Source organism: Anas platyrhynchos, chromosome 2 (genome assembly GCF_047663525.1).
Source record: "Anas platyrhynchos isolate ZD024472 breed Pekin duck chromosome 2, IASCAAS_PekinDuck_T2T, whole genome shotgun sequence".
NCBI classification, from domain to species: domain Eukaryota; kingdom Metazoa; phylum Chordata; class Aves; order Anseriformes; family Anatidae; genus Anas; species Anas platyrhynchos.
In genome coordinates, this window is record NC_092588.1 from 55,003,517 (window position 1) to 55,026,392 (window position 22,876).

The 22,876-nt window shown below is 40.7% G+C and overlaps 2 protein-coding genes across 3 annotated transcripts in view; one reads left to right on the top strand and one right to left on the bottom strand.

Annotated features, from left to right (window-relative positions):
* On the top strand, positions 1-15,987 carry RMC1 (regulator of MON1-CCZ1). Of its 2 annotated transcripts, none has more exons than XM_038174394.2 (20): positions 1-284; positions 1,904-1,980; positions 3,096-3,180; positions 3,595-3,651; positions 4,751-4,837; positions 5,505-5,645; positions 7,267-7,370; positions 7,903-7,992; positions 8,096-8,201; positions 9,410-9,521; positions 10,502-10,600; positions 10,995-11,048; positions 11,884-12,012; positions 12,333-12,439; positions 13,232-13,351; positions 13,546-13,623; positions 14,453-14,557; positions 14,644-14,712; positions 14,855-15,080; positions 15,808-15,987. In XM_038174394.2, exons 1-20 carry the CDS (start codon positions 99-101, stop codon positions 15,885-15,887), a joined length of 2,112 nt encoding a protein of 703 aa, XP_038030322.1. In that variant the 5' UTR covers positions 1-98; the 3' UTR covers positions 15,888-15,987. The 2 variants fall into 2 exon arrangements, with proteins under 2 accessions (XP_038030322.1, XP_027307741.2); XM_027451940.3 differs by having other exon boundaries at positions 5-284; positions 10,556-10,600.
* The window catches only part of NPC1 (NPC intracellular cholesterol transporter 1), a 26,472-nt gene continuing 19,498 nt past the window's right edge, over positions 15,903-22,876 (bottom strand). The window contains exons 17-25 of the mRNA XM_027451939.3: positions 22,777-22,866; positions 22,471-22,661; positions 21,569-21,684; positions 20,867-20,996; positions 20,279-20,479; positions 19,090-19,321; positions 18,166-18,279; positions 17,173-17,335; positions 15,903-16,523 (exon numbers count right to left, since the gene is read on the bottom strand). Coding sequence (XP_027307740.2) covers positions 16,441-16,523; positions 17,173-17,335; positions 18,166-18,279; positions 19,090-19,321; positions 20,279-20,479; positions 20,867-20,996; positions 21,569-21,684; positions 22,471-22,661; positions 22,777-22,866 — 1,320 coding nt within the window. The 3' untranslated portion in view covers positions 15,903-16,440. The remainder of the gene's footprint in view (positions 16,524-17,172; positions 17,336-18,165; positions 18,280-19,089; positions 19,322-20,278; positions 20,480-20,866; positions 20,997-21,568; positions 21,685-22,470; positions 22,662-22,776; positions 22,867-22,876) is intronic.

The window sequence follows — 22,876 nt, forward strand, 5'->3', positions numbered from 1 at the left end:
CCGCTCCCGCGTCATGCGGCCGGGCGGTGTAAACAGGAAGCGGCCGCCCGGCCGGCCGGGGGCGTCGGGGACCGTTGGGGACCGTTGGTGCGGCCGCCATGAGCCGCGAGCAGCCGCCGGGGGGGGAGGAGGAGGACGGGGCGACGGGGGCAGAAGATGGCGGCGGCGGCGGCGAGAGCCGGGGCGGTGGCGGCGGCTGCTACCTGGCGCTGTGCGGCCGGCCCGTGCACTTCGAGAAGGCCAACCCCGTCAACTGCGTCTTCTTCGACGAGGCCAACAAGCAGGTGGGTGCGGCGGCGGGCTTTCCTGACGCCCTTTTTATTTATTTTGGTCTCTTTTTTAATATATTTTTTTCCCCACTTTAGTTTCTTGGTTTGGCGGCTGAGCCCGCGGCTGCCGCTGGCTGTGGGGATCCTGTGGGGATTTGGCCGCCGGCACCTGCCGCGGCGCTGCGGGCCGGGGGGAATTTGGGAATTTATTTTGCTAATCCCTTGTTACCGCCCTCCCTGCCGTGAGGGTGTTCCGGAGTTCCTCAGTGAGCTGCGTTTTTCATTTCCTAAACCTCCGTATGCCCTCACGTCATAACATCTGTACCTTTTCTTGTGGCTCTTGACCAGCCGCTTTGCTGTACGTTTCTTGCCTTTCGTTCTTGTAAGCGTGCTTCTCCCAAATATCCCCGTGGGTTTCCCTACGGCCAGCTCCGCGTGGGTAAAAGGGCCCCAGCCTGACCTGATGCTGGTGGCTGGCTGGTTGCTGTAACCACCCTGCAACTTCAGCCTTAGCAGCCTTGAAATGTGCAGGCTTTCTTCCCCATACAAATGGCACAGGGTGTGTGTGTGCAACATTTTTGTTATGAATTTATTGCTGCTGTTCCGTATTCAGGCTTATTTGGGTCCTTTTTCTCTATAAACCATTATACTTACCGTACGTTTCAAGGGACAGTTGAAATATGAGTGTGGAAGTGCACTTGTGTGGAGGCACTGGATCATAATGTGGATGTCGAGCCCTCTCAAAACCAACGTACTTTCAATTGTAACTTTAATTCTCTTTTTCTTGCTAATCTAAAATTGTTTAATTTCCAGTGTATATCCAAATCATCTCTATCCCTCTATCATTTCAATGACTCTTTTCCCCACATAAAGAGTCTTCTGAGAGCTTGTTCCTTGCTGTCTTCTCGTCTTGCACAAATGAAAAGAAAGTTACCTTTGTTTTCTATCTACATCAATATTAAAAGTGTTTACAACTTTTTTTTTTATCATTTTGGTGAGACTATGGACTTGCTTGCAGTTTATAGCCTTGAAACCTGTATTCCTGCATGAGCGTACTGCATCATCAGCGTGGTTAATATTACGAAACTGTATGTCGTTATGTCATTATTCCAAGACTATAACAATAAGGCATCTGCCTTTTTTTTTTATAAGCCAGTTGAAGTTTGTAGAGCATGATTTTTTCATCTTAATGTTAGCTTATTCTAGTTGACAAGCAGTATATATCTAGCAGGTTACACGCACATTTCTAAGCAGTTGTGCTAAAGAAATCCTTAGGTTGTTAGTGCAAGTCAGCTGATGTTTCTTAGGTACAGGCAAAACTGCAGATTACTATTAGCGTATTCCTATCTACTGACATGTTCTGACAAGATCATCCTTCTGGGTCAACAAGTTGTGGTTCATCCCTTCCCAATCCCCAAGCTGTTTTCCTTAAACAATGCCCTGCTCTTAGGTAATTCTTTTTAGTAATACCTGAATTAGGTAAGTAAGAATATACAAAACAAATAAAAAAGCTTATACAAACTGCTTCTGTATTTCTCTTGCCCAGCAGTTCAGAAAATGCCTACAGTGTTGTGTAAGTACCTATGTAAACTTATTGCTCCAGAGAAAATAATGGATTTTTCCCTTTGTAATAGGTTTTTGCTGTTCGATCTGGTGGAGCTACAGGAGTTGTTGTTAAAGGCTTGGAGGACAGAAATCCCATTTCATTCAGGTAAGGAACCTTCATTTGTGTTGTCTTAGAATAGTATTCTGAGGTCTTAAAATTATGTGGTACTTAGTCCTGATCTACTGTGTTCCCAGCATAAAACTTAAAAGTAGTTGTGATTGTCTTTCTATTTTGTTCTTAGAAATAATCTTGTAATTGAGATGGCATGCTTTTCTCCTATGAATCTATAGTCTTCTGAAAAAAAAAAAAAAAAAAAAAAAACAACAAAGCTGTGGCTTTTTCTGTAACAGCAATATTTCATTAAAACATGTTGTAAATGTGAGAGATTATGGGGATTCAATCTTGTGATGCTTACAGCAGCTGCCGCTTTTCCAAGGATGTGGTTTAGCTAGTTAAAGAAAATGAAGTAAACCTAAGAGTGCAGAGAACTGTAGCTTCTGAATTTCATGCCAGTGATTCAAGCATCTTATTTTTGACTTCCGGATTTCTTGGGTTTTGTTTATTTTTTTTTAATTTGATTTGGTTTATTTTTATCTTCTCTTTCTTGTTGAAAGTCATCCCCACCCCCTTCCCCCAGAATCTGACAGCAGTATTTTCAATGAAACTGTTATATAAATGCCTCTGTTAAAAGTGACGGCTCTGTACTCTGCTGCCTGTGTGTTAGGAAGTACTGTTTTACTCAAAGGCTGCCTAAACCCAGGTGTGGAGGAAGCAATTTGTTTACTGTGCTGTTAACCTCATTCCCACTTTAATTTCAGAAATTCTTCTAGAGCATGAATCTTAGTGGGGAAGTGAGTAGCCTTGTGTCCATTAGCATTTGTCCTGGGACAGAGCCGAGACTGCAGGTTTGAATAGTTCTGCAGTCTTTCAATTCCCCATCGTAGGCCAACGGAGCTGAGCGGCTCTAGTAACTTCAGGTGCTAGTTTGCAATCTCAGCCGTGTTTCTGTCATGGATGTGTTCAGTACTTCTGAAGAGTGAACTGCCGTTACGTTGCCAATTTCTGAATCCTGTACGTGTTCAGCAACTCTCCAAAGTTATGGTCAAAGTTTTTTTTCATTACACTTTTCTGTCTCCTCTTTATTTTGAGGGTGTATTACAGAATTCTAAAACAAACTATTTTAGACAGTGTTCACGCACATTCTTTTTCTTCCTATATAGAATGGAAGACAAGGGTGAAGTAAAATGCATCAAGTTTTCCTTGGGAAACAAGATACTGGCTGTGCAGAGAACATCAAAAAGCGTGGTAAGACTCCTGCGCCCCACAGACAGGAAGGGAATTGGAGCTGAAACTCTAGTACTTAGAGTACCAGAGTAGAAGTCTCTGAGGCTGAAGTCTGAGAGGGTGTCAACAGGCTGTCAAAAACAACACGGAGTTTGGTGGCTGTCAGCAGCTGCAGGGAAAGTTCCTCTCAACCTGAGAGGCTGAGCAGCTGCCAGGCAATGTTGTTTTTTTGTGGGTATCATCCTTAAAGGAAGGTGGAGGGATGGAGCTGGTTCCTATAAAGAGTTCCTGGCTGTGGTGCAGTAGAATATATTATGTCAAGCTTATTTCTACGTATTTCATCCAAAATAACTTGATCATCTAATATCTGCTCTCTTGTACATGTAGTATTCTGTGCTTCGCAACTGCTGATGTGTTTCATGTGTGTTGTTGCAGGATTTCTTGAATTTTATTCCAGACAGCCCTCAGCTAGAATATACACAGGAATGTAAGGTAAATAAACGTTAAAAGCTTATAGGCCTAGGTGAAACTCTAATGTTAATTATGCTGCTGGTCTCTACTCTAAAAGAGAACTAATTGAGATACCTTCCAAAACACTAAAGTGAAATAAGAGATAGGTAGTCACTACTGTCTGTCTGAATTGAGGTAAATTAACAGGAATTAACAATGCCATAAAAAAAATAAAATAAAATACAACCCTTCCTGCTTCAGTCACTCTAATTCTTTCCTAGAAGGAACTGGAAATGTTGTGAAAGCAACACATGTCAAGGTTTGGGGAGGAAAAGAAACCAAGAGCTGATCAGTTGGTGGTGGTGTTCTTTTTTTTTTTTGTTTGTTTGTTTGTTTTTAAATAATTATAAGAAGACATGTTAATTTGGATGTTTTGCCCTAATTTTACTGATCAGTGATAGAGTACGCAAGCTATTAACAGCTTACTATCTGGTATTTCTAAACAACCCTTCTTATTTCTTGATGATCGGTTTATGAGAACCAGCTGCTTCTGTCCTTGGTACTTTCCAATCGTTAACTAAGAAAATACAGTGTGGGGTAATAGAATGCTAAAGTAAATTTTTTTAAACGTTGGGATTTGCAAAGATTCCTTTGTTCTCATGGGCTTTAAAGCTGAAGCACTCTCTGCTTCATTATTGAGGATTATGCATTTGAGTAAAGCATTATAGCAAGGATTTATGACAGAGTTCTGAGTGTAGTCATGGGACATCTTAGTTCTTTGTTTCCGTCACTGGAAGGAACAGGCTTTTCTTGCCAAGAATTACTTGAATTGGCAGTATGGTTTGAACCTGAACAACTAGGTTGTGTTTCAGGGGAGAAGAAAAATGGACTAGGTAATAAACTTGTAAATTTTACATGCTACCAAAAATTCAAGTCACATGGTAGTTATGTTCATACATGGTCTTGGTAGTCTTCGACAAAAATAGCTGATGTATATTGGGTGTTCAGCTGCCAAGTGCGTGAACTCTAGTGACTGGATGACTAAAAGGCCTTTGATCTCACATTCTTCATTAATAACATTAGCTTATCTGAATAGTTACTTTTTCCGAGTAAAAGTTCTTGTTTGCTTGTTTGTTAAAAGACCAAGAATGCCAATATTCTAGGATTCTGCTGGACAAGTTCAACAGAAATCGTCTTCATCACAGATCAAGGAATTGAATTCTATCAGGTAATGCAAACAACTCCTGTAGGTTAGACACATTCAGAAATTAGGAATTCTTAATTTCTTCCAGTATCTTTGAATTATTTTCTTGTAGCTTTCAAACTGAGAAAATGATCCTTAAAACGTACCACTCTTTGTTTAGACTACTTTAAGGTAAATACTTTTTTTCAGAGTGAGGGAAACCTAACAGGTAATGTAGTTCATCTAACAAAGGTCCTCTATAAAGGAGTTCTCAAGTATTGAGAACTCAAGATTGACATGCTCTTGGCTAGTATAGAAACACATTTATAAATTTAATGTGAAATACTACTTCATGCAGAACAAATCAGCATTTTGGACTAAATGATCTTCCAAGGTCTCTGTCAACCTTGGCCATTCTGTGATCAAGGAACATGTGTGCATGCTTTCAAATGCAATGAAGAACAAATGTTGATTAGGATAGTGATATCCTTCTGCAAATTGGTAGCTTCCTTTTACATTGGTCAATTAATTGTCTGAGGTAGCCTGTGTGTTTTTTTAATTACCTCTGCATGTTTTTTTTGAGAAATCTAAAGAATAAACAGCCCTTCTGGACACTGGTGATGAGGGATATTGTAAACTTCGCCAGAGTTATGTGCTGTTTATGCTGTTGGAATCCTGATATTTATATAATGGTAATATCTTACACTTCCAGGTACTACCAGAGAAACGAAGTTTAAAACTTCTGAAGAATCAGAGTATCAATGTCAACTGGTACATGTACTGTCCAGAGAGCTCTGTTATTCTTCTGTCAACCACTGTCCTTGGCAATGTCCTGCAGCCATTCTATTTCAAGGTAAAGGGCTTTGTTCCACACTCTTTCATTTTGAGCGCTTGCTTTTTTTTAGGTTGCTACTTCATTCTGGCATTCTCTTGCTTTTCCTGTATTTCTTTTGAGAGGTACGTGTTTACATCTTTACATGACAATAAGCGAAGAACAAAGCAAAATCTATAAGCTAGATCCTAGGCAACAGCTTGAAATTAATTCACTTTTTCCTTATGTCCTCTTTGGAAAGAAGTGTACTGAGCTAATGTTGGACAGTTCCTGTTGAGAAAGGGGAACAGCAAATCGGTGACACAGTACTTGACAACTTAAGTATCCTTCAAGATCTCTTTTTTTCATTTATGTAAATCTTTTATTTCTATGTGGGCATTTGAACTCTCTAGTATTATAAACTAAAAATAAGGGCCTTTCAGTTATGATTTTAACTATATCCTTCTACATGCAAATGGATGGATGAACTTGAAAAATAAAAGAGAGATGTAGTGCTTAAGAAACAGTTATTGTTCCAAGCATGAGAGGGCTAGGTTTGCCTTATTTATTTTTCTTGGTGCTCTTCCCTGTGGACAACAGTAAGGGTTCCCGTGAAAATATTTCTCATTATGGCTTGGAAAAACACTGCAGTGAAAGTTAGAATTTAAGTTAATTGTACAGTTGGATGATTTAGAGAAAATGAGGAACAAAACTACTGGCTTCATCTTGTTTCTTTTAAGGGCTTACATATTGCTCTGGTAGTCTAAGGCAGCATACTTAAAAAGAAGCATATTCAGATGGTTTTCTTGTTTTGGGTTGATCTCATGTAGGATCTTGACTGGATGCTGAAGTAATATTCGCTTGGTTGTCTAGGTGGAACATACTCTCACTGCTTTCTTTGTGAGGACTTTGTGCTTCCTTCTCCTTCATATTTTGTGTCAAGTTGTAGCTAAATTAGTCTTACTTTGTGTTCAGAAAATAGTCTATAAAGGTAAAAGTACTGAGAGAAAAGTACTGTGCTAAAATAATCCCTTGAAAATAAAGCTCTAGCAAAGGAGAAATTTCTGTAGTATTTGCATATCACACTCAAGAACGAGTTAATGAGAATGGTGAAACTCAGTAGAAGTTTCAACAACTCTGAAAATTTGCTTAAATACCATGCAAAAAGAGGAAGAGAGGAGGAAACCTTGAGTGGGAACAAGGATATGCTCTCAGTTTAATGCAGATTCTGGAGTTAGTAGGAACAAAAGGAGACTGTGACTGATAGGAATTACTGGTATTTTTCCCCTTCCCAGTAAGCAGCTATTTAAGAGTTGGAGCACATGCTTCGCTGTGAGGGAGGAAGTTGAGAGAACTTAGGTTTGAGATCTCCAAGCCAATTTCATTGGGATTTGCATACAAACTTGTGTTGCCTTAACTAAGATTGAAATGTTTTGCTACCTGGAGCTGATGTTATAATAACAAGATGATATTGTGATATCTTAAGTATTTGTTTAGGATCCAGTAGAAAGGTGTCAGTCATCATTATTTTCAGCTATCACCATTCTTCTCCTCGTGGGGGTGCTATTCATCTAACCTTTGACTAACGCTTAGTCAAGGCCACCTCCCAGTTTCAAGTCTTAATGTTGGATTTCTGCTTTTTGTTGTTGTTTCTGTTGAACAGAGTGGAACAATGTCAAAACTATCAAAATTTGAAATTGAGTTACCTGCAGCACCCAAGTCCTCCAAGCTCAGCCTTTCTGAAAGAGATATTGCCATGGCTACAATGTATGTATCTGACTAATCCAGCCTTTTCTTTCCTTGGAAAAGTAGGAGAGTTTGGGGAGGCTCTGAGAAGACAAGAATGGTAACATGGTTGCACTTGTTTCTTGTTTTAGCAGTACTCCTGCTTTAAAGGGCTTTAAAGCGCTTTGGTTACTGCCTTGAAGAAAGAGTCTAAACAACTCTCCTGAGGCAGGGTGGGGATGAGATGTAAACTGAGGAGTCTTACATGAAATTCTTCTTGATTAGTACAGGCATCTTGTGAATATTTCATTTTTGAGCTGATGTGCTGATAGTCTTATGTCTAATTTGCATGTGCGTAGACTGTGTTGTGATTTACCAAGTGTTGCTTCAGTCTTTCACTTTTAATTGCTCATTTGACTTAGGTAATCTCATCTCTGTTAGTCTAAAACATGATTCTAACAGTACGTTAGAGTAAGACGGCTTTATGCCTTTGTTTCAGAAAGGATGTCCTAGGTCTCATCTCCTTCCCAGCTCTTGGTTGTCAAATAATGTTTTAATCCTGTTGTCTCATTAGATACGGGCAGCTTTATGTTCTCTATTTGCGGCATCACTCAAGGACTTCCAATAGTACAGGAGCAGAAGTAGTCCTCTATCACTTGCCAAGGTAAGAGCAGAATAAAGAACTTTCAGGGCAGTTCTGTGTGTAAGAGACTTCTGCTTTTCTGTTCTGAACAGGCTTACTGACCAGCTCTTCTCTATTTCCATAGAGAGGGCTCCTGTAAGAAGATGCACATTTTAAAGCTCAACAGAACTGGAAAGTTTGCACTAAATGTCGTGGATAACTTGGTGGTAGTACATCATCAGGATACCGAGGTCTGATTTGTTTATATTTTCTTGTCCTAACTTTCAAAAGTTGGACATTTTCATAACTATACATGTTAGCTCTAGAAAATATCTGTGTGTTCTTAGCACTGCTGAAAGCCAGAGTACCTGCAGGGGAAGAAACACCATAAAGGTAGAAGATTCAAACTTACCCTTGGCCTTGTTGGGAATAACACTTCATCAGTTTTTTTTTCTAATTCATCTTTTTGTGTCCTTTTTTTTTATTATTATTTTACTGTGATATTCCGCTGCATTGTGTAGGTTTTTAAGGCATTGTCGAGAGGCAGAGCTAAATTGGATGCTAAATTATTAATCCTGGGAACTTCTTGTATCACAAAAATGTGAATGATCAGTTTCTATGACAAAAAATGTTTAGTTTGAAAGCCCGGGTCTGTGAAAACTTACAGGAACACACATGATCTTATGCACGTGATAGTGTGGGTAAAATTTATTGGACTGTAGTCACAGTAGCAAGGCTTGATCAGTAGGAAAGTTGAAGCAGTACTTTGCTTTTTACATGCGGAAAGGCTTTAGTTTCTGCTGCTGGGCAGCTTCAAGAACTGGGTCGGTATATCAGGCTGATTAGTGGATGTTTCAGTTATAATTCATATGAATGCTACGTGTTAACATTCAACCCAGAACTCTTATAGCCTGACTGAAATGCTGGAGAATAAATATGGCTGTATCAACCTACAAAACAAATACCACACTGAGTAGGGTAGCTGCCAAGTCACGTCTCATTGGCACTGAAGCAGATTTCCACCATGTGAGGTTTTCACTACGACTGTTGTCCATGCAGGGTGAAAATGTTAGTAAGCTGTTTATTTAACAAGACTGAATGGTATGAGTATGAGGATATCATAGGTGGGTGCAGAATTTTTCTCAATTTCTAGAGTCCATAACTAAGCAGTGAGTTTGACATGATGCTGTTATGCAGAACACAACATGGAAATCTGACTCATTAAGGTTGGAAAAGCCCTCCAAGATCATTGGGCCCAACCATCCCCCTACCACCAATGTCACCTACTGAACCGTATCCCCAAGCACCACGTCCAACCTCTCCTTGAACACCATCAGGCATGGTGGCTCCACCAGCTTCCTGGGCAAACCCGTTCCAAAATAATGAAAAGTGACCTGAATACATGTAAATGTGTGGGAATTTGTATTTGGTGAAAACTAATTTCTCTTGTCCCTTTCAGACTTCAGTCATATTTGACATCAAGCTAAAAGGAGAATTTGATGGGTCTACTACCATCCATCAATTTGTACTTCCACCTCGCTCAATACAACCCTACCAAATACCTGTAGCAGGTAGAACTATTATGCTATATAATAAATACTCTAACCTATTATCAGCATTGTCTAAATGCAACAGCTGGCATACCAGAGTGTTTCGGCCTACTAATGCATCCGTTATACGTAGTGAGGAAGGAGAAGATGAGGGAAGAAAGAAAACAGCAAGGAACTGATAAGAAATTTTGATCCCAAATTTGTGCTTCTTACAGAAAAGATGCTATTTAAGCTGTACAGTTGCTATAATGCTTCCAAGTATTAGAGCAAAGATCTTTCAAATTTTGTTGTAGACTATTTGTATGCCTTGTCCTTTCCCCATTGACCACAGCTCTAAAAGCTGGTGTGTACTCCAAAGCACTTCATCCTTCTCTGGCCTACGTTGTAACTATTTAATTTTCTAGGCCACATCATGAGGCTGAAAGACAGTTCAGGCTTAGACTCAAGTTTAAGATCAGCTTAGCATCAATACTAAAGATGATTCTAGATTTTTCTTCCTGGATTGTCTTTCTGCTCCCCTGTAATAAAAGTGTAGCAGATCATTTTTCATTTTGAAAATTGTTTGCTAATACCTAGAAATAGTCTGAGCGTAGTTCCACTACCCTATGGCAAAACGGTGTGGCCCTCTCTACAGAAAAAAACTTTTCTTTTGGGACAATTGCACCTCAAAAACTCTCTGATAAAATTCTGAAGTCACTGATAGAAAGTACGTGATAAATCTGTGAATAAAGGTTATTACCAGCAGATACAAACCTACACCGCTTTTTAAGGAACAAGAGCGATTACATGTAAATAAAGGAAGTAGGAGACTGCATTTGGAGTCACAGTATAAAGATGGAATACCTGCACGATTTCCTGCATGTCAGGTTTCCTTATAGATGATCTAGTTACACAACTGCATGTAACTTTTGTTTTGTTTTGCCTGCTTGCTGTAGGACTGCTAGAATGTTACAACCTGTACTTGCCTTTTCCCTGTAAGCTTGTGCTTTGTGTTTTGTTAGCACAGGAGCTGCCAGACTGCTATTGTTCTTCAGCTGATGTTAATTTTTCTGCAGGTCCAGCCTCTGTAACAAGTCAGTCTCCTGTTCCGTGTAAACTCTGTATCCTTTAAGTGCTCTTAATGTCAGACTCCTGTGTACCAAGCATGGAAAAAGCCAGCATGATAGCCTGACTCACTACATCTAGGTTTAGCTCATTTACCACTTCAAGAGGAATAGTATGCTTCATAAGAGCCTTTACTACTTTTACACAGTTATAAATAAGGGATACCAGTGTAATGCAAGTATTCCATAGTCATTTGAGATACTTGTGTGAAATTAGTGGATAAATACGCCGTGAAACCAGATAAACATCCAAATATGTTTCAAGATCTTGCAAGAGAAAGGCTGTGTCAGTGAATGCAAGCATGTTAACTCATTCTGCTTCAGTACAATTTTGTGAGTACAGTAGCAACTAGAATCAATGCTTAAATGGGTGTTGAACTTTAACATTTAGATTCATCTTCATGGATTGTCTTTCAACCTGATATTATCATCAGTGCAAGTGAAGGTGAGCTGTTTGACTACACTGTAACTCGTTGTGAAATGGTGGCTAGCTGGTGGGGTTTAATGTCAGGAGGCAGCTCAGTACCACCCAGCTGCTTGCTCCCCAGTGGAAAGGAGAAGAGAATCAGAAAGATAGAAGTGAGAAAACGTGTGGGTTGAGATTCAGTTCAGTAGGTAAACCAAAGCTGCATGTGCAACGTGAGCAAAATAAGGAATTAGTTTTCTCTATTCCATTTTTAAAAGAAAGCAGGGCTTCAGCACATGTAACAGTTACTGGGGAAAACAAAGGCCACAACTCAGTCCCCTCGTGCTTTCCCTCCGCCATTTATGGTTGAGCATGGAATATGTTACGGATAGTTCCTTGGTCAGTTTGGGCCATCTGCCCTGTCTGTACCCACTCCTGGCTTTTTGTGCGGCTCTAGCCTCCATGCTGACAGCCCAACTTTAGAAGCTGAAAGGATCTTGGCTGTGTAGACACTACTCAGCAAGAACCAAAACACGTTATCAATCAATCAGTGTTACTTCCATCACAAATCCAGAACATATCCCGTATGGTATTATCAAGAAACCTAACTCTCTGACTCAAAACCAGTAACTCCTTTATACCTTCAGTGCACAAAGCAGCTTGAAACAGTGACCAAGCAGGTGCACCTAGTAAAGATGTCTACTCTTAACAGTGCTAACTGGGGATGAGCATATCCTTTATAAGTCCTATCAGGGTTATGCTGCTCTAAACCACACTTAGGAAATCAATCTGCATTGTCCTTTGCGGTATAAATATAATTGGGATATCCCTGTTTTCTATGGCAATTCAGCTTATTTTATTCCTTCAACTCAAGGTTATCTCTGGAATCTTCAAGTGAAGCTTGAGCCTGTAGTTAACCTCTTGCTTGATAAAGGAAGACTAATGGATTTCCTTCTCCAAAGAAAAGAATGCAAAATGGTTATCCTGGCTGTATGCTCTCAAAGTAAGTTTAAGTGCTTTGTCTGTACTGAAAGTGCAACACTGCCTCATCGAATACTTGTACAAGTTAGCTGGACTGGTCTTAGAGTTGAGATCACCTCTGAAACAGGCTTTGTCATATCAAGTCTCAGTCACCACCCTAAAGGAATTAACAGCATGAAATAATTCAACTTTCTGCTACCCCCATTTAGTTAAAATACATCTGACATTAAAGAAACATTTTCAGTTAAGCGTACAGTTCAGAGATCACCTTTTTCAAGATAGCTTGAAAGCCCTTGTTACTTCTCCTCATAGTTTTTTGTTTGTTTGTTTTTATCTTTTCAGTGCTCAGTGAGCCGGAAAGGGGATCGCTACCCGTGATTGCAACTGTTTTTGACAAACTGAATCACGAATATAAGAAGTACTTGGAAGCTGAGCAAAGCTATACTATGGTAAACCATGTTAGAAGCTTGCAGAGATGAGATAACACTATTTGAAACACTATTGGAATATCAAGTTGCATCATGTGGTAAAGGCTAAATACTTGTTCTTTACTTAGGAAAGTCAGGTTCCCCCTAAGGTCAGTCCCTTGCAGTCCTCAAACTCACAGGAGAAAAACTTGTGCAACACACAATTCCTCCCCAACTTGGGGGATTTGGGCTTTGTTTAGCACTCTGCTGTGGAAGTTCACAGAATGGGTTGGAAGGGACATCTAAAGATCATCTAAACACTCCATCCCTCCCTCCACCTCCACGTAGTTCATCTCCAGTAAGACAACTAACATACCCTGGTAGGCAAGAAAGAAAAAAGGTAGAAGTTCAAAAAGCAGCCTCGAAGCTGTAATTATTGCAGTAGTTCCAGACCCCTGATTTCCTGGCACACTATACCACTGCACAACCTATTGAACACTGCTGCATGTCAGAGCTAGTGTCAACATAGCAGGTTCTGCTCTTGTAGCACAGCCAGATACAAAATTTCTGTTAAGTGGGTGGACCTGCTGCAACATTGCATGCCCATTTATCTCCTGGCCTTAAGATAATCTAAGTAGCAACTACATTTGTTTTCAATTTCATTATGAAAGCCCCCAGTCAGAATGCATCCAGTATAATTTAACCACAGATGTGAGTTTGCTCAATAATAAAACGTTTTCAATGGGGAACTGATTCTAAACAGTCTATCTAGACAAGATTTAACTAAAACTGTACTACGAGACTACGCTGTTCTTAAAGGGTTTCTCCTTGCAGGTTGTAGAAGCAGGCCAGAGTAGAAGTAATCCACTTCTGAAACGCCCGGTCCGCACTCAAGCAGTTATTGACCAGTCTGACATGTACACCCATGTGCTCTCTGTATTTACAGAGAAGAAGGTAAGTCTACACTAAGCGAGAGGTTTGCTGTGAGACTACTGCTGAACTGAGCTGACTACTGGAAGTAGCAAGCAGGAGGCTTTCTTTATTCCTGTCAGGTTTAAAACATCTTGTTTCTCTGTTTGAGTGGTCTTAACTTGTCACTAGAAGGGAGAGCGAGGGAAGTTCTACCTTACACTTTTTTTCTTGTCTAGGAAGCACCTCACAAGTTCACAATAGCAGTCCTGATGGAATATATTCGCTCTCTCAACCAGTTCCAGATTGCAGTTCAGGTAAAGCACCAACTGTAGCACCTCACTCTTGCAAGTTACAGGGAATATCAAAACATTATTGGCCGTGTGTTTGAGTTCTGTCCACCACCACCTTCTACATCTAAAAACCAGCGTTGAGACATGCTGTGGTGGTTTTACCGTGCTAGGCAGCTAAACACCACAACCGTTCTCTCACTCCCCCCCCTTAGATGAGGAGGGGAAGTAAAGTAAAGAACAACTCACAGGTTGAGATAAGGGTAATTTAATTAAAGGGAAAAAATAATAATTATTAAGGAAAGATTATTATTAACTAAACAATTTAACTAAAGCAAAAAAAAGGGAAAGGGAGGGAGAAAGGAAAAAAAAAGTAGGAAAACAAACAAACAGAACAAATAAAGGCTATGTGGAAGTGCAGAGGAAAGAAATTACTCTCTGCTTCCCACACGAGTGGTGCTTGACCACGTCCTTGAAGCAGGGCCTCAACGCACGTAGCTGGTGTTCGGAAGACTGATGTTTTCGTATTGAGAGCCCACCCCTCCCCTCTTCTTCCTGTTTCCACCTTTTATTGCTGAGTGTGACATCGCATGGTATGGAATATCCCTTTGGTTGGGTTAGGTCAGCTGCCCTGGTGATGTTTCTCTTCTCCCTTTCTGCCCACCCCCTAGGAGTGTTAGAGAGGCCCGATGCTGTGCCAGCACTGCTCAGCAGCAGACACAACACTGGTGTGATAACACTGCTGTTCCAGCTACAAGTGCAGAGCACAGCACTGTATGGGCTGCTGCAGGGAAAGTTAACATCCCAGCCAGACCCAGTACACATGCCTTTGATGGTGATCTTCTTGTATTCACAGCACTATTTGTACGAGCTGGTCATCAAAACCCTTGTCCAACACAACTTGTTCTACATGCTCCATCAGTTTCTTCAGTACCACGTGCTCAGTGACTCCAAGCCTTTGGTATGTAAGGCAAATTGCTTCAATAAACTAGTGACAGAGGGGGGAATAGCTTCAGAATTTCAAGGTTATTTCTACTTTTGCCCTAGGCTTGTCTGTTACTGTCCCTGGAAAGCATTTACCCTCCTGCACATCAGCTCTCTCTGGACATGTTAAAAGTAAGCGTTTCAAACTGCGGTATCTCCGTGTCACATTGGGGTTAGATTTGTCAAACAGCTTACAATGACCAAGCTTGACATGACTAGCTAGCATCTAAAGCATTTCTTAGGAGCATGCTCTTACAGCTGTGATTGATTTCAGAGGCTTTCCACGGCAAATGATGAAATAGTGGAAGTTCTGTTGTCCAAACACCAAGTTTTGGCTGCCTTGAGATTCATCAGGGGCATTGGAGGACATGACAGTATTTCAGCCCGCAAATTCCTTGACGCAGCAAAACAAGCAGATGATGACATGCTTTTCTACACTATCTTCAGATTCTTTGAACAAAGGAATCAGCGATTACGAGGAAACCCTAGCTTCACACCAGGTAAGCAATACGCAGTGCAACACGGGTGATTTGTTGTACAGACAGAACTAAGACTTGTGCCACTTACAGGTGCACACGCACTGAGTTCTGTCTTCTGATACAGGTAAGACTAAACTAGACTCCAGCTGAGGCTGTAAGCATACTCCCAGAGTTAACCCCTTTCTTTACACTGCACGTAGAGTAAAGCAACCCCAAGCCAAACAGGAACTCTCAGGTGAAGGTAACTTGTTGGGCAACTGCATCACTTAGTTTAGCAAAAGCTGGTACCTCCCATCAGTGTTTGCTTCTGAAGCCAGAAGCTGGACCAAGATGCAGCCTTTGTGTTCAGCTGTCTGCTTCCACAGACAAAACTCAAAGCCTGTTTTATGCTACAGTTCCTCTCATTTTAAAACCCAAGCCAAACTGCTCATGTTGTTAGTCACCAGATAGTCCAAAAGTTCAGAATCCTATTTCAGAATTTAAAAATCTGGAGCACAGAGAACTCAAATGGGTGCAAGGCCACAGGTCAGATAGAGGAACTAGATCAAGCACCTGCTTTACCACAGTACAGTTTGTCACAGGAGTAGAAATACCTTAAAGCATTCCACTGCTTTGAAGTTGTTGAAAAAGTTTTAACTCTAATACATCAAATGTAAGTTACTACTTAACTAAGGTAAATTAAACTACAGCATCTTGCTTCTCAGTTCCTCAGTTCCAATGTTAACAAACTTTTATTTTGCCCCCTTAGGTGAGCACTGTGAAGAACATGTCACCTTCTTCAAACAAGTATTTGGAGAACAAGCTCTCATGAAGCCCACAACTTTCTGAAAATACTCTTCCCACTGGAATGTATAAACTTAATTTATTGCATTTAAGTAGATTTTTGAACTACAAAATTGCTATTTTATAATAAAGTATATACAAGACATTTTGGCAAATAGTACTAAAAATATTACAACTTGTGATGGCTTCCCCCTTAAAAATAGAGACAAAAATTGCATTGACCTGCATTTAAAATTAGTGTCAGTGGTTTAGCAGTCCATTCTCGTACACATCACCTCAGTTTTGTTGACAAAAAAGCTATTCAACTTGCAATGCAGCTGGTTTAGGTTTCTAGAAGAAAGATGCAACCTCTTGAAAACAGAAGTGTTTTAGTAACTTAACACATCTACTTTTAGTAATACTGTTACATGAGCCACACGGAGCATTTCCTGAGTTTGAAGCCGTGTCCAAAGCTGCAGCTGCTATCTTCTAGTTGAATCTGTGCAGGAGTCAAGTCAGTGGTGGTTACAGTGATAGTCATAGAACACTGCTGCGCCTCAGTTCTTAGCAAGAGTTGGGCCTAGGCCACAGTTCAGAGTCCACTGAACACCGTTAAAAACTAGAAGTAGAGGAGTCTCTCTCGTTCTGTGTGTCTGGACCTCTCCTGTGCAGCGTGAGTTTTAGCTTTATTTACCGATGGCCCTGAGTAAGAGAGAAGAGCATTACTGCAAAGTCTCAACAATACAGCACATCAGTCAGCAGCTGTCAAGAACCACACGCAATCTGGTTTTCTAGGTCCAGCTTAACACCAGAGAGCGTTCAGATATGTGTTCAGCTGTCAAAAGCTGCCAGCAGCAGCAAGGACAATCGCTTTTAAGTCTTAGTACTTGACTTGCCAAGGGGGTGTTAAGAATTGGTACCCTTTGAATTTCCCCATTGGAGGAGGACAGCCCTTAGACCATCCAGATTGCAAGGTGAGCTCGCACATGCAGGAGCCACATTCCACAGCAGGTTTGTTGCACCCATGGCCGTGTCCCCCATGTTTAGAAACATGCTAGTGGTCTGCTTGTGCCACGAGGGCCTAAGCAGACACCTCCTTTAAGAAGGGCACAGTGCAACCAACCACGCTGGATAGGCTGAGCACACCTGTAGCAGTGAGCTTGCACTGCCAACCTTCCCCTTCCAAGGGATCTGGCTACTTGCATGATGGAGTGGCAAATGCAGGTGTTTTTTAATTTTCTAATTTTGCTTTTTTTTTTTTCAATTTAATGTAGGTATGGGTATCTACAGACAGTTAAGCATTTTTTTTGTTTGTTTTACGTGCATTTTAGAGCAGACTCTTAGATCTTACCTATGTAACTAAGCAGAACCGGAAGAAATATTAGTCCATGTGTTGCCCCCAGAAGAACCATAGCTAGATACATCCTGAAGTAGAATATCTGGAAGATTTGTGATTTGGAAAAAGCCAGTACTACAATTCCTCCAAATTTCGTCAGTGTGATTCCACTGAAGACCTGTAAATTAAGATGCGGTTTTCTTAAGCAGAGTTTCATGTTCCAACTACCTGTCATTTCCTTAAAATGCTTATGTAATCTGAAGTTCCTAGACGCAGTACACCAGCTTCCCTGTTAAACCTTAGAACCAAAACCAGCCTACTAGACCTACTCAAGAGAAAAGTTCCCCTTTTAGTCCTACCTGACACTACAGGCCAGGCTCAGTATGCTAAAAATCTACTCCAGTTTGTACAGCCAAACAATTTTAGTTTGATTTTGACTTCAGGCAGATAAATAGATACGCTAAAGAAAGCTGTTATTTAACTTACATTTCAATAAAGTTCCTCTCCTGGGTGGCCAAGTACATATAGTACTGGCACAGTCTGTCCCCCACCCCAGCTTGCTCATCTTAATTGCAGTGAGACAGCAATACTGCCTAAGTACTTGCAGTACTGCCCTGCTCTGTTCTTAAAGCTCCACCCTCCTCCCATATTCAGACCTTTCCAAGTCACCTCTGAGCATTTGGAAGAGAGAAGCACTTTAAGAGACAACTCAACTAATTGGAGCTACTGGTTCAGCTAAACCTTTTAGCTCTGTTCTCTACTAATAGGTAGTATTAATGTCAGATTAATACGGAATTAGTCAAGTCCTGATCATCCCTATTACTGACAGAAGCCTGGGTTAATCTTTAAGAATTTTGATCAATCATTTCTTCCAACCTCCACCCCCCAAAAGCAAGGCCACCCTGAGGCCATCCTATTCAGTCATAACTGCAGGATATTGATATAGGCTGGAGCTCCAACTTGGCTACTCATTTCCCCCCCCACACACAGTGGTAGGAAGATACTTACTGAACTGCCCACGTGAGACAGAGCTTCTTCTGCACGCTCTACTCTACTGCCCTTAGTACTAATAGTGAATGCTCTTGTGATGTGACTGCAAAATTCCACAGCAATACCACAGCTCTAGATAGGAAAAGAAAGCACACATAAAAGTGTCATTTAGATCAGCGTTTTGATGGTAATGTCTCTACTCAGAACTCTACACAGGCTAGGGAAGTTCTCCTTGTGATCAGTTACCACTCACTGGAAAAGTTTCATTGCAAGTTACAAGTTCAGCATTAACTTGTCACTAGAGGCTTTTGAGCAGCAAAAAATGGCATTTTGTTTGCTTAGTAGTAACTGGTGATAATCTGATTAAACAAGAATCAGAATAGGGGATGGCGTTAGAGGACAAAAGTTTCTTGGTGTTGCAGGAAGCTGACTTCAATACAGTGTATGCAGCACACAACACTGAAATCAGTTTCTAGACACTAGCTATGATAGCACAGCTTTAGAACAAAACCGAGTATAGATATGGATTTCTGAGTATATACTTGGATTTTATACTATAAGGTCAGCTGAATGTAACACTTAATTTAAGCAGATTTTTTTTTTTTTGTTAAAGATGAAATTGATCACTAGTAGAAATTAATCACTGGTAGCCAAGTTCTACAGCATTTCACCAGGGCATTCACTGGCACCTACCATAAGTAGTAACACAACTATTGCCACAGAAGAGAACAGATGCCATCTATTTTACACTTCAACTGCTGTATCTTAGCTGAATTAGTTTTATTCTGACAAACCAGTTCTATTTTCTATATTATTAAGTTAATTCTACTACTGTCCAAGTGTCTGACAGTCTTGTAGAAAAAGACTACTCAGTGTCATGAATGATGCACTAAACTGTTTGATACTTGGAAAGAGAAGCAGACAAACGTCTCGTTAACTCACCATAACAAGATTTACTAGTGAAACTGCATTCAGGCTGATGCCCCAGAGCCACATCACTCCAAACATGTTGACGATTATCATAGCAATAGTTATTGAAACCAGAACAGCGGCCCATACTTCAAATCCAAGCAGCACAGTTGTCACCAAAAATATTGATCCCAAGGAGATGCAGAGGTTAAAGATAGCATCATCCACAATTGTCAGGTACTGTTCGTAGAAGACATAAAATACACTGTGGAAAGAGCAGAAGTTGTGGTTAACCCTCCTACCAGCCATCCAGGAACAAAGCTGTTTCTGCAGAAAGCCACAGGTTATTTCCATTAGAAGGTGAGTCTGAACTTCGGAACAGTTCCCCTGTACTCAGCCCCCGATAGGTAATAGTTCTGCTTTAGTAACTGTATTTAAATGCAGTAAGAGTGAATGTTTGAACAATGAAATGCCTCAGTATTTTGGGCTATTTCGGTTTTGTCTAACTACAGGGAAGAAATAAACAGAAGTCATCTAGTGCCGAGAATAAGCTGCTAGTATTGGTTTAGCTTCTGTGATAAGGATAAAGCAGGTCCATCATTAGAAGAACCACCAACTGGAACTGGCTTCAGAATCACTCCTACGGAGCACCAACTGTTACAGGACAAGTCTTTACTACCACTTCAATGAATGTTATACCTGACAGTCAAGGTAACTCCCATACCGCCCTATAAGCGGCTATAGTAGTGGCCATATAGTTGTGCCTGATATTGCGTGTAGAATCTGCAGTAACTACTGCAGAGGGTCTGAACTGATTCGTTATGAAATGAGACTACAAGGATGGGTAGGATTCTCTGAAGTCAGAAGATAAGCATTTCAGCAGCACAGATGCTAGTTCCAAATCAGTTTTGTTGTGCTACTACTGTGGAATGTCTGTGTATTATTATGCAGAGTCTCTAGTGTATTAATAATCATGCAAGCATTAAGCAAGCAGTATTTGACATCACTACTGTTGCTGCTGTAACTGCTTCAGCAAGTTAGTTATCAGCCTAAAGATAAATTACTGCTGGACATAAGTCTTTTTCCTCCTAGATTATTTTTTTTTTTTAGTAAAACCATTTTTTCTTCTGTTAAACAAAACAGAAGACTCAAGTTTCTAAGGTGTTATTTGCTAGTAATTCTCAGTTGTGCAAGTTAAACAGGAAGAAAGATCTAAGCATACCTGTAAGGAAACACGCGGTAGTTCTTCCCTTTGATGCCCATGGTTTCAGTAATGTTGTCTGCTATAGTTCGAGCTTTTTTCATGGCGTCAATAAAATCAGATGATGTTTTCAGTACAGTATGGTAAGTACTAAAATAAGTAGCTCCAACATCAGTTTTGTTGTTTATGAAGTTGACAGCAGAGCTATACGCAGCATGTCCTCTGTATAATCAGAATTTCAAAGGTCAATGAACACAGGTCATATTTATTACCTTTGTAACATATATATCCTTGTTTCTAAGTTTCCAAAGCTGATACCGCAAGGGTTCAGACACCAACATATTTCAAGATTACATAGGATACACTATACTAGACTATAGAACTTGTTTCTTTAAGCAGGGAGGGAAACTTCTGTTCCATTTGTTTGGCAATGCATTTGTTTTCAGTTTTGTTTCAGAAAATATAAGACAGGTGAGACTTTGATGGTTTGTACAAATTTTAGAGGAACATTAGATAGTCATCCTGACAGGCATACACAGAAGGGCTACACTTATGGCGGAAGCATCTTTGACATTGGGCTAAGCAAGATATGGGGAATACGGCTCTTACCCTTTGCCACATTTAGGATTAGGGTTGTCAGAGAGAAACATCGGCAAAAATTTCATGAAGTCCTGGCCTTGTGGTCTCTGCTTGCCTTCTTGAGTCAGTGGTCGACAACGAGTACAGGATGGATCGGTGACTGCAGCAATACAGAAATCACGTTGGCTACAGGATCAAATATTCTTTGTCTTAACACTAGTAAACTTCTGACTTGAAATAATATGGAATATAATTCCTTAAAAAGCATTTTTGAGGAAGAAACAACTGAACAGCCCTACAATTCTGTATTAAATCTGCAGTCATGTTTTTGCCTTTATTACTACTAAGGCAAGATCTACAAGACAATTGTTAGCTACTTTTGAACTATCTACATCAGACCGAGGAAGAATTATATTGAACTCAAGGATTTCAACAGAAATGGTGTAGTAAGCTGCTGATGATTTCATTAGAGCACAGAGATCAAAATTTCATAACAAATTAGTCTTGAAATAGTAATTGCATCGGCTGTCTAGGTAAGCCATCTTTAGCATGCAGCATTCCAGTACATTATTTAAGTTCACTCAAACAGCAGTTCAGGCAAATTAGAGGGCAACTCAGGAGGTTCCTACTCACATAACGAAAGCTCTTCACCTGACTCATACCACAACAGAGCGTTTTGGCTGTGAAACTTCAGCCAAGCTAATCCCCTCGTAACAAGGTGGATGCTAGTACCTGAAGCATTGCAGAACTGTCCGGTGGTGTTGTAGACTCTGCAACAGGATGACTGTGGCTTCACCCAGTCAAAGTAGTCATCAATCCAGGATGATGGGGCATAGCCTATCCTTGTACTAACAAAATAGCACGCTCATTAGTAATTTAATATTTAATTCCAGAACGCATCTCTTGATTCTCCAGTGCCAGTTCTTTCTACTTCAACTCATTCTGGGGCAAGCGCTCCTTAGTTCACCCTGCAGTCCCCTGCTCTAGGACCTCATCCAAGAACTGGTCTTGCTTGTAACACTGCAGGTAGCAAACAGGGGGAGCTTCTTCCCTGTATTTGAGCTCCATTGCCAGTATCAGCTTTCCATTTCCCCTGCCCACTTCGTGCCTCATCCCACCTCAGATATTGTTGCCTGCTGTCAAGCAAGACTCCTCCTTCAGACAGGCTGAGGGAAAAAAAAGCTAAACTCCACTGAAGGGAATTTAGAAGAGATTTTCTTCAGTTATGTTTACTGTATTCCAGATGCACTTCTCACTTAGCTGCCAGAATATTAGGCTAGTTTATTCACCAAGTTTAGAAGCTGAGCATGCAAGTGATTTCTTAGGGAAGTTGAATCATACTGAGATTTTCATGAGCTCTTCCTCCTACCATTCCCAATTCCTTGAAGGACCAAACCCCCTTTCTACATCTAAACACACCAATACATCCCAGCAGTCCAGACAGGATTTAGCCTCATTCTAGGAAGATTGCCACAGCTTTTTCCCCTTCCTCCCTCCCATAAATCACAGTATAAAGCAAACACTACAGCGTCAGTTGCACAATCACCATCTGAACCTAAGCTAAATCAACAGAACACACTGGTCAGCTACATCTCTTCCATATAACCACACAGAGAAAAGCATGAAATACTTACTAGCTACTAATTTCTGCAGCACTGAAGATTTGCTGAACAAGTGAATCATTATTACATCCCATTCCACCACACACCATGTTCTGCCCTTCCAGAGAGGTGTAGTTGTGCCCTTCTTCGAGAACAAAGTAAACAGGAGGACCCGTGTGCAGGTACTTGTTGAGCTGGCTTAAGTAATCCATTACATAGGAGTCCTTAAAAGGGTAAAGTTTTCAGTTACTGTCACATAATGTTGAGGAGGCACAACAGGATTTCAAGCTTTCCATTCAGCCTCAAGTTGCTGAGCAGAGACATGATTTTAACACTTACATGTGGCATCGAAAGAGACTGATCCAGTCCAATCTCTACATTGTGCATAACTGCTGTACTGAATGACAGAACGCCCACAAACAAGGCAATCTGCGAAGAA

What these genes read in the sequence shown, in the direction of transcription:
- RMC1 (XM_038174394.2), top strand. Translation starts at nt 99, where the DNA reads ATGAGCCGCGAGCAGCCGCCGGGGGGGGAGGAGGAGGACGGGGCGACG. An exon ending in TGCAGCCATTCTATTTCAAG is followed by an intron (nt 5,646 to 7,266) that starts GTAAAGGGCTTT and finishes TCTGTTGAACAG; the next exon opens with AGTGGAACAATGTCAAAACT. An exon ending in CTGAGCAAAGCTATACTATG is followed by an intron (nt 12,440 to 13,231) that starts GTAAACCATGTT and finishes TTCTCCTTGCAG; the next exon opens with GTTGTAGAAGCAGGCCAGAG.